The sequence below is a fragment of the Platalea leucorodia genome, assembly GCF_965183815.1.
Source record: "Platalea leucorodia genome assembly, chromosome: 2".
NCBI classification, from domain to species: Eukaryota; Metazoa; Chordata; class Aves; order Pelecaniformes; family Threskiornithidae; genus Platalea; species Platalea leucorodia.
In genome coordinates this window covers 58495459-58512722 of record NC_138824.1, presented here as the reverse complement: position 1 = coordinate 58512722, position 17264 = coordinate 58495459, and the positions used below count along the sequence as shown (strand labels likewise).

The 17264-nt window shown below is 38.3% G+C and overlaps 2 protein-coding genes across 4 annotated transcripts in view; one reads left to right on the top strand and one right to left on the bottom strand.

Annotated features, from left to right (window-relative positions):
- Positions 1-17264, bottom strand: part of UBAC2 (UBA domain containing 2) — a gene marked incomplete at its 5' end in the record, with an annotated part of 101446 nt that overhangs the window by 38332 nt on the left and 45850 nt on the right. The gene's annotated exons all lie outside the window — the stretch shown is intronic.
- Positions 5466-15418, top strand: GPR183 (G protein-coupled receptor 183). 3 transcript variants are annotated; one of them, XR_014227520.1, is made up of 3 exons: positions 5466-5538; positions 13465-14650; positions 14783-15418. XR_014227520.1 is itself a non-coding variant. In XM_082305159.1 (2 exons), exons 1-2 carry the CDS (start codon positions 5498-5500, stop codon positions 14567-14569), a joined length of 1146 nt encoding a protein of 381 aa, XP_082161285.1. In that variant the 5' UTR covers positions 5466-5497; the 3' UTR covers positions 14570-15418. The 3 variants fall into 3 exon arrangements, 2 of the variants coding, with proteins under 2 accessions (XP_082161285.1, XP_082161286.1); XM_082305159.1 differs by having other exon boundaries at positions 13465-15418; XM_082305160.1 differs by lacking the exon at positions 5466-5538 and adding an exon at positions 9195-9233 and having other exon boundaries at positions 13465-15418.

Genomic DNA, 17264 nt, shown 5'->3' with positions numbered 1-17264 from the left:
CCTAAGCTACTCTTTTATTCTGTGAATAATCAAAGCCTTGTTCCTGAAGCTCATAATCACTGGAGGGATTTCTGTTCCCGTGTTTCACTGGACAGGTTCAAACATCCATCCATGTACTGTAAATAAAAGGACTGGTTCTTAACTCTTTTAATTATGTTAATTAATTGTTTGGTAACATATAGTCAGATTCGACATTTGCAAGTGGAAAACAGACTCTTATCGAAGGACTACTTCAATTCTCTCTTTTCCTTCACTTTTCTCTTTTCCTCTTATTTTTGCTTTCCCCCTTTTAATCTCCTTTCCTCTACTTTCTCTCCTTTTCCAGAGACCTTCGTCTCAGCCCTTTGTTCATTATACTACGAGAGTATCAGGAACACCCTTTCAAGTGCCATGATTAACTTCTACTAGAAACTTGAGATGCCTGTATGCAAAGAAGGGCCACAGACACAAATACATGCTGACTTTAAACTGAGTTCACACCCACTTCATGTTTAGGAAGTTAATTTCAGTCATGTGGGTTAGAAAGGAAAATTTTCAAACAAACCAGAAAGCTCTAAAACCTGAAAGATTAAATTCTAGAGTTTGAACACTCTATATGGACATCATGTCCATCCCAAAGGTGTACCGTAATAGCAGGCTCTACAACAATCATATCTTCATTTCAAAGAGCATGTTAAATTTCAACATTTGCAGTGAAAAAGAAACACAGCAGACCAGATGGGAACATTCTACATCGTATCAAGTGACGAGATTGGTTTTGCACAGAGAAAAAAACAACTTGAAGAAACAATAACCTTGAAAAAAATAAACCAGAGATGTAGAAACTACTGGCAAAGAAGAATGAACCAGGGGCAAGTACTTCTCATAAGAGAAACACGCTACTTCAAATTTAAAAGGATGGATATTAAATGCAGATTAAAATAAAACATTTTAACATTAGTAAATATAAGCACAAAACACAGAAAAAATGGTTCCAAAATGTATGAACAAATGGGTAAAAAGCTAAATGTTACTTCTGCAAAAATATCTGCTGCTGTCAATGGAAGTTCTTTGGGATTAAACTTGCAGAAATAACCTGTTATTTTATTCAGAATGACTCACTACACTTACTAACTGCGGTGCTGTATTCTTCTTTATTTAAGTTCTTCATAAAAACATTAACCCGACAAATTCACAACCACATATTTTTTGGGGGACTAAAAATATCAGCTATAAAAGCAGCTGCAGATAATACAGAGCATGTAAACAGTGTGCTTGTAGTTCAGGTTACTAACTTACTTCAGTGCTCTGTGTTCCTACAGGCTGCCCAGACACTGCCATACTACACTTAAGGTGCCAGTCTTTATTCTGAAAATGTTAAACATTCTCAATAACATTCCCGAAAATTAGGTAACTCCCTGGAATATGACCACCCTTGATAGCTGGGATCCTCTGCCTGATGGAGCCCAGGACTCAAAGGAACCACCTATTGTACCCAACCCTTTTGCTACATGTGAGCAGGACACCCCAGTGCCCGAGGCCTCTCAATACCACCAAAAGCATTAGTTACCCAATACTCATGTATCTAACTGCCAATAGTTCACAGGAATGCAGGAAGAAAGTGGAAAAAAAAAAAAACAAGACAAAACTTGAAGTTGTGCATCTTGAGGGGAAAAGAAAGGTTCCTCCTGTCCACAGGTATCTCAGCAGAATCACTGCAACTTTGGATTCATCAAAATATGAGACCAACCAACCAACCACTTTACAATTCCCTCATGAAGACAGTAGTCATACACCTACCTCTCCCAAAAAAAGCTTCAGTTTTTAATGCCAAGACTATCCAACAATTTATTCTGTAAACTGCTCAGCCCCATGGTAAACCAGTTTTAAGTTCCTTTCCCTTCCCATTGGTGAGCTAACGTAGACCTTTCCTCTTCTGCTGGCTAGAATCTTTCTTCCAATTTCAGTTTTAATTTATTCATCTTTAATAAGATCCTAACATATGTAATCATTATTCTTTAGCTTTTTCTAAAAAAAATCAGTTAATCCTGTCTCCCCTAAACCTTTGATGTGCAAAGCTGACTTACGGTACCTGACCATTTCTATTCTACCAGCCTGCTGCAATACACAACATAAAATTTCTTCAGTTAGGCATTCACAATACACTGCCCTCAGACAAGCAATTACTGCAGACTGTCAAAGAATTATTCAGCTTATAGCACTATGAAGATAATTTTTTATTTTTTCTTTTTAATCAAGGCCCCTGTCCTTTATTTAATATATGATTAGCATGCTGCCATAAATGTGAAGGCCAAAGTAGGGAGACACAGATGAAACCAAAGGAGCGGTATAGGAATAGCTGGCCAAACCCTGTGCCACAACTGAGCAGGGTATCACAGAACAACTGTTTATCCTTAACTGATAAGTTATTAATGTCACCTAGGTGTTACAGAGTTAAGTTACCCATGCTTACCTACTGACAGTTGCTGCTCTGTATCAGATGTCTGCAGCAAATGATTGATGGTGACAGCTTACCAGGTAGCTTTGCTTTCATTACTGATCCTACTAACCAAACAGGAGTCTGAGTTCGGCAAGGGAGAAGAGCTTGCGCCTTTCTAAAAGGCAGGGGCTCCCAGTAAATCCCATACCTGGCTAAGTCTGGCACAGACACTGGAGATAGGCAGAAGACATACGGAGGCACAAGGAAAACATTGAAGGGATTTAAACGGTGCAGTATTTTGTTGAGGAGGTACAGTTCAACATTTTAGTATCCCAAGTTCATCTAAGCTTGAGTGCTTAATTTCTTCTTCTTCTTCATCTATATTAACCCAACACATTTTATTTGGCCTCTGCAGAGTTACCATGGCTCACTGGTGAGTCATCATTTACTGTTCCTCTAACTCAAGTCACTTGAGAAACCACGTTTGTCCACAAAAAAAAAAAAAAAAAAAAAAAAAAAAGGGCAGGATTCAGCTACAGGTTAGTTCTAGACAGCTGACCTGCCTCCCAGAAAACAAAAGGAGTTAGTTTTGGACAGAAAGGCAGTTCTGCAGTTAAACAGGCTGGCCAGATTCATCTTCTGGTTGATCCATAAACACCCTGTGTAATTCAGAAGTCATTTCTTAGCTTGGGTAGTAGCTCTCTAGATATGGAATTGTAAAGCTAAATCCAGTACCATTTGTAAACTGCTCAAATAGAGTAGGGACTAAGTAAGCAGACAGAAAATGAATCATCACAGGCATCATAACATACTGGTCAGAATATTAACTGCACTGCTTTGATGTCACCATCTCCAAAAGTAACAAATTAGTATATTAATTTACATGTTACTCTCCTTGCATGCCAAAAGCAAAACAGTAAGTTTTTGCACACAAATGGTAAAACCAAACATATATCACACTTCTTGATACACGCCATTTCTTGGTTTAAATGTTCAAATCCTGGGACAGTCAAAACAGATATTGAAGAAACAGCAGCGGTATAAGACCAGAAAACAAATAGCTAGAATGATAAATCGTGAGTGAATGAATGCAACCTGTACCATTTAGCTCAAGCAATTAACATCACATTGTGCTAGGCTGCATTGGTAGCTAATACATCGGTGTGACTCAAAGGGTACAACCTAGTAATGTATCTTAATCAAAGCAAGACAATATTTTATCGGATTGGAGCAGGAAACACATATTGGCATTATTTTATAATGGTAAGACTATTTTGAAAGAAACACTTCCTTTAGTATGAAGCTGTGGTACTAATGTCAGCTCTTGAGCAAAGACTACTACATGCCTGTGTATGACAAAATTTCCCATTTCTACTACATATTTTTGCTGCTGGACAGGCAACCACATTGCAGTATTACTTTGTGTATATATGAAGCAAGTTTCCTGTGCAATTTCCCTTTAAACAGTCTTTAATTCTCATTACTTCATTTAAAGAGAGTCTATTCTGTGAAGAAGCTGAATAATTAAAAAAGAATTCAAAAACAAGAAAGGAAAAAAATCCAGAATAAGAGAACCTAAGACTTTCTGAATCTGGTGTTAGAAGATAAATGCCCCATAAAAACTGAGAAGCTGAAAGCCCTAGATTGAGCCCTTCAGCTCCCTAGTATCTCAGGGGAATCAAGCCATGTCTGCACTGCGAGTTCAGCACCAGAAATATCAGTGTATAGTGCCAACTAAATGCTCCAAGTAGTCACTACGGTAGCCCAAAAGGCTCTGCTTCCTTCTGCTATAGCAAAAACACTTCCCATAAGACAAGGTACTTTTACTAAAGTTTAACTTTGTTGTTAGATCTGCGTTTACTTTAGGCCTTCTGATGAGATGAACGTGTTAGTCGAGATCGTATCTCTGCACACTTCTAACGTTGCAATGTCAGCAAACGCTTGTGCTGTGAACACAGCCCTAACGTTTCCAAAGAGGCATTCCACCCTCTGCATGGGTTGGACCCGCCAAAAATAGCATCGTCGTGCCTACTTGCTGGTTCTTTAAAATCAGGCCACTGAATGAGGCCACTTTAAAGATAAACAGTCCTTCGCAGTCATGAACGACCAGTATTAATTTCTGGGGAAAATCCCAGGTAACTCTCAACCACAGCCTCTAACAGCAAGCGACAGGATTTTCCATCTATCTCTGATCTCCAAAACCCTCTTGACAAACACACGATTTAACTCTTAGATCAACGTTCTTTACCCAGAAACAAGATTATTCCAGGTAACAACGGGTTACCTCACAATTTGACATCCCATTCCTTTCCTATTCCCTAGCCACCCATTCTCATCAATATAATTTTAGGGGAATCAGATTTGTGTTTTAGAAGCTTTTTCTCTTTAATGTATTTACCTTACATGTGTATTATTATTATTATCCTTGCTCAAAATGCAATAAACAGCTTACAAAGGCACACATCCTCATTAATCTCTCAAACCACCAGAGTTCTTCAACTCCCTCATATATTTTCAAAGGGCATTTCTGTAAAGCCTCATCATTACGATACTAAAACAGTGCTGGGAATGTACACGGGCTGTCAAAATGTCTGTTTTTACACAGCATCTCAGTATGCCTCATTTCTGAGGTTTTCTTGTGCTGTGTCAGATCTGATCAGAACGAAGCAGTTTTAAAGTGTGTACCGATAATACAGCTCTTTGCCACAAACTAAATTTATTTTTAAATGCAAATGGCATATAAACAAAGTTTTTCACTCAGGGATTTCAGCTGGTCAACAATTAGTCAAGTAAACCTCTGGGTAAAGTCCCTTCTGTGAATGTCACTAATGCGTAACTTTGTGGGGGGGAGGTGGGAGGATTGTTTCTAATTACTCTCTTTGAACAGACTAATTGTAAATGGATTAAAAATAGACGCTTTCACATCCCATAAAACAGCAGACAGCAAATCAAGACCAGCGTACAAACAAGGTTTTTTTTAAGCACTTGAAAAAACCTACCCCTCCCACAAAAGACTCACGTAATCACTCTTGAAAACAATGTGCGAGGGTAAACTTTCGCAGTCAAGCCATCCTGCTAATGCCCTTAACTGCTCAGAGGATCCAAGAAGCTACTGATATGTAAGTACAGAAAAGAATTAACTTCTTACATTTTTGTTTTCACTGAACAATGGCAAACAATTCCAGAAAGATTATTTCTTTTTTTGCATTATACTGAATATTTTCATGCGGTAGAAAGGATAAATGATCTCTGGATGGGAGAGACAAGGCTCGTGGAAGAAATTCTGTGATATTTCATGTTCACATATTCATATGCCGCCAGTTAGTTTTTATTTAAAGGATCTGTTGATCCACAGCATCAACAAGTTATTTCAAGTCTTTTCTTATAATACAGCCTTTTGACAATCATAGGGAAACATTTGATACTGCATTACCTTAGACAATTTTTTCAGCAGTAGTAATTTAAATTATACTAATGCAGAAATAACTACTGTACAAGTAGTAAGAGAAGCATTGCAGTTCTTAAGTCATTCACTGAACCTTGCAGAATACTTCGATAGTAGGAGAGAGCCTTAAAACAAATCCGTACTATGGTTGTGAACGCAGAGCTTGCCCTATCACATGCGCTCCTTGCCTATGAAACAGCCTTTATTACCAGCTCAAGAACTCCTCAGTCACTCTTCTCACATCTAAATATTGCAACAGAGTATTTTAAGAATTCCAAGTTTTATGAGCTAATTCCTCTTTTACCTTCTGACACGCATTTCCTTCAAAGTTTTTAGAAGGAATTCTTCTTCTGAATTCCAATCACCAAACATCTTTCTCCTTATTACTGATCTTCATGCCACAAAGCTTAAGAAATATTATAAGTGATATGATTTTTATACATCTTCCCAATTAAAAAGGATCTATTTTCCTATTATACTGGCAAAACAAGATAGACTGTTCAACAGATAATAACTCAACTATCATTTATCTTAAAAAATAGAGACGGCATGCATGCCTTTGAGCACAGAATACAAGAGGTCTGTCTAAAATTTTCATGGCTCCTCCTGAAGAGACAAGGGAAAACTTACCTGGCAATTAGTCCTTAAGAGCTCAAATCTCATCCCCTTCTGTCAGAAAGACTGAGGAGTATGTATACATGTAATGAATAATAAATTTAAGCTAGAGTTCTGAGGTTGTAATCCCTAAAATTAAAGACTGTACCTGTACAGGTTCCATATCACCCAGGAGAAAAAAAACAACAACAAAAAAACCCAACACACATAAAAGGTGTGCATGTTTTCTAGTACTAAAATACAAATTGTTATTTGGCCCTTTTTTCTTCTGCTTGCAGGAATGTAATTGTCAGTGGCTCAGGTTTTTATTTTGTTTATTTGCTATATTTTAGGCTCTCTCCTTTTTACGTTTATTGTACTTAGGCAAGTAAACTGAAGGGAGGTTAATCATCTCAGCATCAGCATGGCTCTGCACATTAACATGCATCTGTGGCAGAGATGATTTATGTTAGATAGTTCTTACGCTTTTCATAGGATGGATCACATTTGGAAAGAGAGATCCAGCAGATAAGAGCGAGACATGTACACTTCAAATTACTTCCACTTTTTCTTTAACTAGTTATGCAGCATTTCAACTCAACTCCTTTATTTCCATTTCGCTTAGTGTAGCTTCTATTATTTTTGAGCACCAAATAAAACTGTCATACAACTTCGCAAAATCTATAGCAATAGATAAAAGCAGGACCATAAGGATCCCACAGTGTGTGCATCTGCAAATTCTGTTAAGCACTTAAAGAATATTATAATTCTTCTTAGCCATCATTAAGACAATTTCATTCATGAAACGCATACTTGGGATTCTCTGATGTGTGGCTTACAAATTTGGCTTTAGTACTCCAACAAATCTGGGTCTATACCAAGGAAGAATAAACACACTACCCTGGAAACTCTCTCACCAAAACTAGCTGTGGGTTGTGACCTGAGGATTCAGTCTTCGGGTCATTAGGCCTACTCATTGTCATTGAGGACAGAAAACTCAACAGCTTTTGAAAAAAGGTAAATGAACATAATGCACTAGCAGCGTACAAGTGTTAAAAGTGTTAGAAAGAAACAGGAAGCTTTAGGACACGCCTGTCTCTTGCCTCAGCTTTTATTAAACCACGTGTAGTTCCCAAGCTGCCAATACATACACCTAGATATGTGTACCTTAGGTATATGTTCTTTCTATAATAACAAAGCATTCTACTGTGCAACTTAATATGTACACTTTTTAACATACACAACTTAATTGAAGCAAGCCTTTTGCTCAGAGAAAACACTCTAGAATGAAGTCACTTGTATGGTAAATTAGAAATTCAAACAGTAAATACGACTGGTCAGCAGAAAACAATTAATTTTAGAGATTAGGGAAAAAATTAAACCTACATAACTACAGCACTGCATATTTCCCATCTTCTACTGCTCTTAAACTCTGTCAGACTTACACAGCTTACACCTATAGAGGACTGTAAGCTCAGTAAATCCTCAGGTCAGGCATTGCAGGGAAAGAGAAGTCTCTTTCCCAACCATTCCTTTTAAATCATTTTACTCTTCATGCATACATAAACAACATTGTTCCCCAATACTGTTTGTTAAAGAAATATTGTCCATCTCAAAGTGACTAAACCACACTATGTATAGAGTCAGGAGACATCTTTCTAATGATCTGCTGTGCCTTTCCAAGAATTTAATTAGTATTCCTCTTAAATTAGCTACTGGACAGACGGACCGGGGATTCATCTCCAAAGAATGAAAATTATGGAGAGACAGACAAATCACACATTAGATTACAATACACAGTTAAAGCCTTCTACATGTTCCCTGTTCTGCTGAAAAGACAGATGGTGCTCCTTCAGCAAAAGCAGGAGATGAGAACAAGAAGAAAACTCATTTAGCATACAGAGAGAGCTTTGTATCACTGCTTGCACATAATCCAAACCCATGTAATCTAAGGTTGCAACACTGCAAGTGCTGGCCCATAACTTAAGTCTATGCTTGTTAATAGTTAAATGTATGTAAACGTTACGATACTACATATAAAGCTCATCATACATTAACATCTCTGCGAACCAGGGCTTTGGATTACATAGTACTTCCAGACTGGAGACACCATTCTGTTCATCAAACACCTTTTGCAGTGGGGACTCTACTCTGAGCTGGGCTCTTGCGTACTGCAGTATAAATGTAAACCAAATGAATAATGCCAAGCAAAAGTTTTTACGGAAAACGAATGTCCTAAAACAACTTATTTTCCTTCTTTGATGAGATTACAAAATTGGCTTAGAAAGGCACCTGCACAGATTTCAGACATGCTAGATTTTGTAAGCAGCTTGACACAGTACTCTGATTTTTTTTCCTCTGAGTGGATACTATTGCTATCAAACATCAAGGAAGCACACAGAACAGACTAAAAGCTGGCTAGCTAACAAATCTCATGAAGTAATTGGCTAAAGAAAAACGTTTTTTCCATTGGTGGTCAGAAAGCAAATAAAATTCTAAGACTTGAAAATGGCAAGTGAGAGAACAATAAAGAACAACCTGCGCTGGTTGCAAGCCTGGCCGTAATATTAAAATTAATTTCAAACTCCCCCAGGTGTAAGGTCCTCCCAGGTAGAAGCAGAGAGCAATGGCCATGCCCCTAGACTGGAGATATCCTAGGACACAGTGAATTTGAGAAGTACTCCGGGGTCACAGTGAGCTAACTTCACAGGCTCCCAGTGCAATGCTACACAACTCTGTCTTGGATACCTCAGCAGAAAAAGCAGGGACGTGGTGGTGAGTACACTTCCAGGTACACCGATATCGAGAGGTATCTGGAACCCCATCCCCCGTGTGGGGCTAAGCTGGGGTTAAAACAGACGTCATGGGACTATTTTGCCTTGTGGTGAGACATTTGAGAAGTTCACCTTGAATTGCCAAAACCATGAGATTGTATAAAGGGGAAGGGCTTAACGAAAACAGCAACCGCAAATTCATTTTAGAGAAATTTAAATAAGACACACACATTTTTTAACAGGGAGACTGACTGACCAAAAACTACAGCACAAGTGGCTAATTCACTTTCTCTTCAGTTCTCCAAATCAAGACCAAACAGCATTTTGGAAAAGACGCTTTAAATGAAAAATTAGTGGAATCCACACACAAATAACTAAAATAATAACATAACCTGGATTATACAGGTGGTCACATTAAACGAGTAAGTGGTCTCTTTGCACTACAACTTTACAGGTCTGTGTTATTGAGCATTGTGTATCTGCAGACTTAGGAAAAAGTAAAAACCTGAGCAACCTTCTTTACAATACCAATATAAAGACAGGAATTTTAAATACTTTATGCCTTAAAAGTTTGCATGTACCTCTATGCCAAAAAATTGTGGCAATGTTTTCCGAAATTATTAAATTGGTAAGGAAATTAACGTAATCTTTTTTTTATACATATACTTCAAAATACTATTGTTAATAAACTCAGGAGGCCACTGGGTTCAATCCAACAACCTAGAAGAGCAAACATTCTGGTAGTGATCCTAGAGGGTAGCTTCAGTGGTGCATCTGGATTCATGACATGAAATGGCCACGTTCTCATAAGGTATTCAGGCACACAACTCATTAAAATCAGTAAGAATCAAGTCCAGCTAGTCTGAGGTTTGCACCAGTAAGGAGGTAACATTCTCCATTTTTGCTCCAAGAATACAAAACACACAAAAAGTACACAAAATGGGCCTGCTGTTGTTTTTTCAGGTACATTCTGTGGAGGATGACACATGCTCTGTAAGTGTAATAAGTTGATCACTAAGAATTGCTGCCAAGAAATAAACAGCAACCTGACACAAGGAACAAGACTCCAAAAGAGTCTTGTTTTACTTAGTAGTGTAGACAACTTTTAGGAAGAAAGTATTTTTTTTAAATGCAGCCCTGTTCAAGATTGACAAGAAAAGGTGAAATACCTGCTGAGGTGAATGGCTTTCACCCAACAACAACAAGAGCTCAGATGTACAAAGAAGTTACCATAGCTCAGGTGATGCGCATTAAGTTGTCAGATGGTAGGAACTTTATCATCTGTTTGGGCCCCAAACCATATACAGCATCTCGAGAGATTAAAAACAAAAACAAAAAACCAACAACTATTCAGGTAATATAGCACCTAGACAGCATGGTAACTGCTCAAAAATGCCCATACATACCTACATATAGAGAAAATACTAATACTGATCTGAAGTATTATAAAATAGGCACCCTACATTAACAGTCAAAATATTCTGGGGATGACAGAGGATCGAAAAGAACACTTTCCCCACCCAGGGCTGACTCCCACGGCAGGCAGAAGAGCCTGCTGACATCCTCTGCCAAGGAGCCCAGCTCAGCTGACGTGCACGCTGCCCTGGGAGGCCCATGAGCTGTGCTCCTCCAGCTTTCTTCTCATCTGTTTGCGGCCAGTTGGTCCTGCCATGGAGCTGCTCCCCACGTCTACCCACCCTAGCACCGCGGATAGACACAAACTCTCTCTCAGCTAGGACTCCTTCTCCATGCAGCCATGGTTTTATGCGAGGGTGAACATCCTATTCTGAGCAACAACAAGTTCTAGATTAATTTATTACCTTAAAGATCGGACTTCATAGCACAAAGTTAGGTAACATGCATTTTATGAAATTCTACTCTTGATATAAAAAAAAAAAAAAATCATTGAAATTACAGAATTTTTCCTAGACCATAGTTAAACGTGTTTGTCTAATAAATATTCTACATTGTACAAACATTTATAGAAAGACAAATGAATGGACATGACAATTACGCACTTTATTTATGAACCAAAACTATTACACCTTTACAGTGAAAATAAAATTATGCCGTTAATATGCTGTAGCTAGTTACTGCAATAGAACTGTTTATCACAAATCTTAGATTATTGTTCCTTACATATGTTTAAGAAATGATTTTACCTAAATGTCAAGGAAGAGGTGAGTAGAAGATAGATGTCATGCTGGGAGTGTGAACAAGTAATCAGAAGCATTTCAATAAGAAAAACAAAACAAAATACCTCAATGACTTTTATCCAGGTGCCTACACAAACCCACACCATTTTCTGCAAAAAGCAGTCTTACGTAAAACAAGAGCCATCCTACACGCTTCTATAAGGGAAAAGATGAAACAGGAGGAAAGTACACCAGAACCATCCTCAGGGTTGCAACTACTGTATTAATCAATCATCAAACACACTAGCACCAAGATACTGTGAATGATGCAGAATTAACTAACATAAAATTACAGACATTCTTAAATCTGCACTACAGCTGGAGTTGCTATTTACCAGTTTAATTCCCTTATTCAAACCACAAAACTCCCACTTCAGATTTGACTTCCAACCCTGAATGCAGTATTCCCATGTCTTGACACATGGTACACACTTCACAGGCATCTAAGAATCAGAACATTGTGCATTTATCAGTCAGAAATCACTCACCTGTCTTTCCTACTGCCTGTGCAACACAGCAAATATAGACTTAATATACTATCTGGATGCTAAATTTCTTCCTTAAACATACGTGACGTAACTCATTAATGTATTTTAATACACATCATCCACTATGCACAGGTTTACTGTTTACAGAGAACCTCACGCACCCCTGCTAACCTAGCCAGAAGTCTGATCAGACTGGCTTATAATACAGTATGTGTTGCAGGTACATTAATTGTGAACAACCTGAAATAAGTAAGACAATCTCCTTAAAACATGAAAGAAGATACTAACCTTGTAATGCTTTCACAAGTTAATAAAAGCATAATGAATACTTTTTAAAATGTGTAGCTTAAAACCCTTAAAACTGAGAGGTAGTTTTCCAGAGACTTTTTTGAGGTACCACAGGCTACAGTTGCTTGTAAATATTGTGTGTTGAAAAGCAGATCCTCAGAAACAGCCTAGACATTTTAATTAAAGGTACCAGATGGACTTAAAACTCAGCTGACAACAGCTTTTATCTCCAGATAGTATTCTGCATAAAAGCAGAAGCAATCTTGTTTTGACTGTTGTTTTAATCCATAAGTGGTGCCTTTGAGAGGCACCATTTTGCAGAACAGCTGCTCGAGGAGTAACGTGAGATGCCCCATCCTTTCTGACATTTATGCTTACACTATGCAACTCTCAGGTAACAACACATCTAAGAAATATTTTGCACTGGAAGCAGTATCAACAGGATGGGGTCCTTTCCATTACTGAAATTCTGCTGGTCATTTTTTATACTTTTCAGTCCCCCAAATCACTGCCACTTTGCAGCTCATCCATGCTATTTCTGACTGTGCAGGTTAGACAATTTCTGAAATCGACTAAATTGACGACGTGTAAAATATTTCATCTGGGTTCTCTCTTTTTTGCAGCGCCACTAAAGAGTGACTGAAGTAGTAGTCTTAAAAATTCATGTATGCAACAATATTTGAATTAGATTCCAAAAGCCAATTCTTAAAACTAGTATGAAACAAGCTGAATTATTATAATGCCAATATGATAAGAACGCTGAAAAGAGTTAGTTTCTCTAAACAAGTTAAACCATCACAATGTGAATTGTTAAGACACAAAAACTCCCTAAAAATTAACTGAAACACATTTAAAAGATTTTGTCTGCTTGTCTGACCCTTGGGGCCTTCATATGATCAATCCTTTATCATGTGGTTTCTTCAGACTCCGTTTTCCCCTCAGATTGCTTTAAACAGTATCCCACCTCCTGACCATCTAGAAATTTCACTTTCCAAATACATTACATTCCTGGTTTATTATTTTGCCCCCTGATTTTTTCCAGGAGAGAAGGAATTGGGATCAAAACAGAAAAGCCAAAAAGAATAATCTTTTTGTTTGTTTGTTTTTGGAATGGGGCTTGAAAAGTATTTCACCATAATGAAGTTTCATTTCAGTTTTTTACAATCTTGCTTTTTGCAACGGAGGTTGGCTGTTGTTATGCAGAAGAAGTTTACATTTATTACAAAATGTTCCCTTTTGTTTTTTTTTTTTTCTATGTTAGGGCTACTGAGCTTCCTGGAACAACAGTGGTTACAGAAATGGACACTTTCACAGCTTCTCAGACAAACAGTTCCACCTGCGACTTGTATGAGCACAAAGACACAGCACGGATACTACTGTCTGTCTTCTACAGCTTCATCTTAATACTTGGGGTGATTGGAAACACCATTGCTCTCACCGTCATTTTTAAAAACAGAAAGAAGATCAACTCCACTACTCTCTATTCAACAAATCTCGTCTTCTCTGACCTCCTGTTCTGTATCGCCTTGCCGACGAGGATAGCCTACTACGCCCTGGGATTTCACTGGCCATTTGGAGAAGCATTATGTCGAATAACCGCTCTCTTGTTCTATATCAACACCTACGCAGGTGTAAACTTCATGACATGTTTGAGCATTGACAGGTTTTTCGCTGTTGTCCACCCCTTCCGATACAAGATCAGAAGGATTAAATATGCCAAGGGCATTTGTGTCTTTATCTGGTTTCTTGTATTTAGTCAAACTTTCCCGTTACTTATACAACCCATGTCACAGGAAGAAAAAGAAAGGACTACGTGTATGGAATATCCAAACTTTGAAAAAATAGCACATCTACCACTTATACTTCTTGCTGCCTGTTTAGTAGGGTACCTTATTCCCCTGGGGATTATACTATTTTGTTACTCTCAAATTAGCTGCAAACTTTTTCAAACGGCCAAGGAAAATCCACTGACTGAAAAATCAGGGATAAACAAAAAAGCCATCAATACAATCATATTTGTAATTATAGTGTTCATCATCTGCTTTACCCCTTATCATGTTGCAATCATACAACACATGATTAAGAAGCTTCAGAATGAACCCCTGTGCACTGAAAAGAAAATTTTCCAGAAGTCACTCCATTATACCGTGTTTCTGATGAATTTTAACTGCTGCCTAGATCCTTTCATCTATTTCTTTGCATGCAAAGGATACAAGAGAACTGTAATGAAAATACTGAGGCGGCAAGTGAGTGTATCAATTTCAAGTGCTGTCAGGTCACATCACGAAGAAAGCTCACGCGACGTGGGAGAAACGCAAATGATGGTACTTGCAAAATCTTCCAATGGAAATCTACCTGAAAAATAAACTCTGTAGTACACCACAGTGGAGCAAGCTTAAAAATCCAGGGTCCACAGTAAAAACTCTTAGTGCTCCCTTTATAGCAGCGTGAGTAAGATTCTGTTTCTCAGGATGTCAGGAAATCAAGGAGTGATGTTGGACTGAAAAAGAATTGTCACAGGACTCAGCATTATAATTTCCTAGCTGTATCATTTTGACTGATCTCATTATTTTTTCCAGGAAATATGCACCATTATGAATGGTCAGATTCCATACTGCACATATATATGCCTGATGTTATTAACTCAAGCAAAGACTCGATTCACAGTTTGAGTGTCTGAGAAAGGATTAAACACAAATAGCTTACTATTCAGACTGACTATAACCAGAACATCTGAAAATTGCAAGACCTCTCGCCGAGCTTTCCCATCACGCCTTCATACAGTGTACCTGGGATCCCTTTGGGCACACTGAAATTGGGCCAGCAAAGAGACCGAATGGCTTAAACACATCCTGCTGGAATCGGCTCAATACCAGTTGAGTATCCAGGATGCAAGCCGTGGGTTCCTGCTGTCGTGCCCTTCCGTCATGTGTCAGTTTCCTTCCCTACTTTATTTCTGGTCCCTGTGTTTTTTCTTTTGTCTTCTGTCTTATTAATATGCCTTCACCTGCCAACACAACTTGGTAATTGCACCATGAGGTTATGATGGAAAAGGAAAATGAAAGAGTGCCTGATAATTACTGGTAGAAGCTATGCCAGATGTCAGAATAAATGTTATTTATTACAGCTGTACCTCTCCAGCATTGAGGTTGTACTGGAAGTCAAATAAACATAGTTACATTTGTCATCTTTGCAATTCCTTCCTTCCTCACATGTTGACCTCCACCTACCTGCAAGCATGGAAGGGTTATATCTGAACAGCAGTACGGAAACATTAAATTAACAATTACTTTCTTACGGGAAAGAAAATGCCTAAGACCCTATATTTCATACCACTTAGATTGACAAAATTGAGTTTCTAATTACAAAAGACACTATGCAACTACAGAAAAATGAAGCAAGGAAAATAATTTTTAACTGGAGAAGTGGTACTTAATTCTGTATGCTACAGCCGTTCTGTTCTTGTCAGCTTTTTTAATGAACTATTTTAAAATTTTATTTAAGAATTTATTCCTATTGGGTTAAGCAAATGATAACTTGATAAAACCACAGACAGACCACTCATGAATACCTAGAAGTGTATTATTAACATCACACCTGCACAAGCTCATTTTATTCTACTAATGTCTGGTTTTTTTATTTTTGGTATGCATTTCATCTAACTGTGATTATAAAATCTTAAAGACAAGAAGTCTTTTTTATATTTGCCTGTAAAATATAACTCATATATGTATTACAGCACGACATAATGCAGATATCTATTCTCTTCTAAGTGGAAACAAAGGGCAGATGTGTATTGAAAATCTTTCCTTATCCTCATTCTCTCACGTTAGCAATTCCGTTATTTTCAAATTTAGACTTTGTTTCTAAATCACATCAACATTCTCAAACAGCTAACTTTACATCAAAATGCCGCTTTTGCTCTAATAAGCCTTAGAGTGTTGGTCCAGTTAGACACAGGCTTGAGAAAAGCTACTTTTTCTCCTTCTTTTAATATTTCTCAAATGCTGAAGAAACCAATAAAATAAAAACTCATAAAAGCTAAGATAAGCTCGGCTTCCTGACAAGAGTCCTACAGGCACAGACATACAGACAGTGACAATTTATAGCTGTGGCAGCTGATGCCACTGCTTCCCCTCACTCCTTGCCAGCACGCACTCAGAGCTCATGCACGCTTATATCAATGAGGAGCCTCTTTTCTGTATGCTTATCTGAAACTGCCAAAAGTAGCGGTGGTGGTTTCAGTGGGCCTAGGACACTGCAGGGAAGTCATTTAGAGAGCATCTGTCCTATTTCTTCTACCAGCTGTGCTGTGGGGCTGGTAGCCATCACCAGAGAGATGGTAACAAGCTGCTGCATGGGAGCAAGTGAGAGCGGTAATACTGAAAACTTACAGCTCTTCTCAAACAACTTGGTTTTTTTCAAGATGCCCTTCGTTATCCATTCATCCTGCTGGTACTCTTCCCCCAGTACTGTATGTTGGAGAATTTTTACGATAGCAGTTACCTGTAGTGGCACACCTCAGGTCCCTCTCCTCCTGCATGCACAGATATGAATAAAGGGGGTAAAGCCATACCTGGTATCTCTTTTCCTCTCCAACACTGAGTATATAACAGATGTTATCTGTCTTAAAAGACATGAGCACGCCATGCCATGCAAGCAGTATGAGCTTTGCAAAAGAAAATGAGCTTCTGCTTTGGCAAAAGCTTTTGGTACATTCTAGGAAATGCCCCCCCGCCTTGATACATTCTAGGAAACGGTCATACAGATCTGGAGCTCACTCACCCTTTTCACATACAAATAAAGCAGTTCACAAGTAGCAGCAGGTTCAAATGGCTTGCTCATTACGAGGATCCGACTGAAGTTCTTCGGAGAAACTGAGACTCTATTTGGCGGGTTCAGTCAGGCTCTTAAGTCCAGTCAGGATCTTAAAACCCGTGTTCATGACAAAATGACAGAACATCTTTTAACTCTACACTTCGGAGCATAGGGCTAGGGCAGTTGCTAAGAGGACTCCAACTAGAGTACGTATCCACTGCTGACATCTCTCTCAAATCTTAT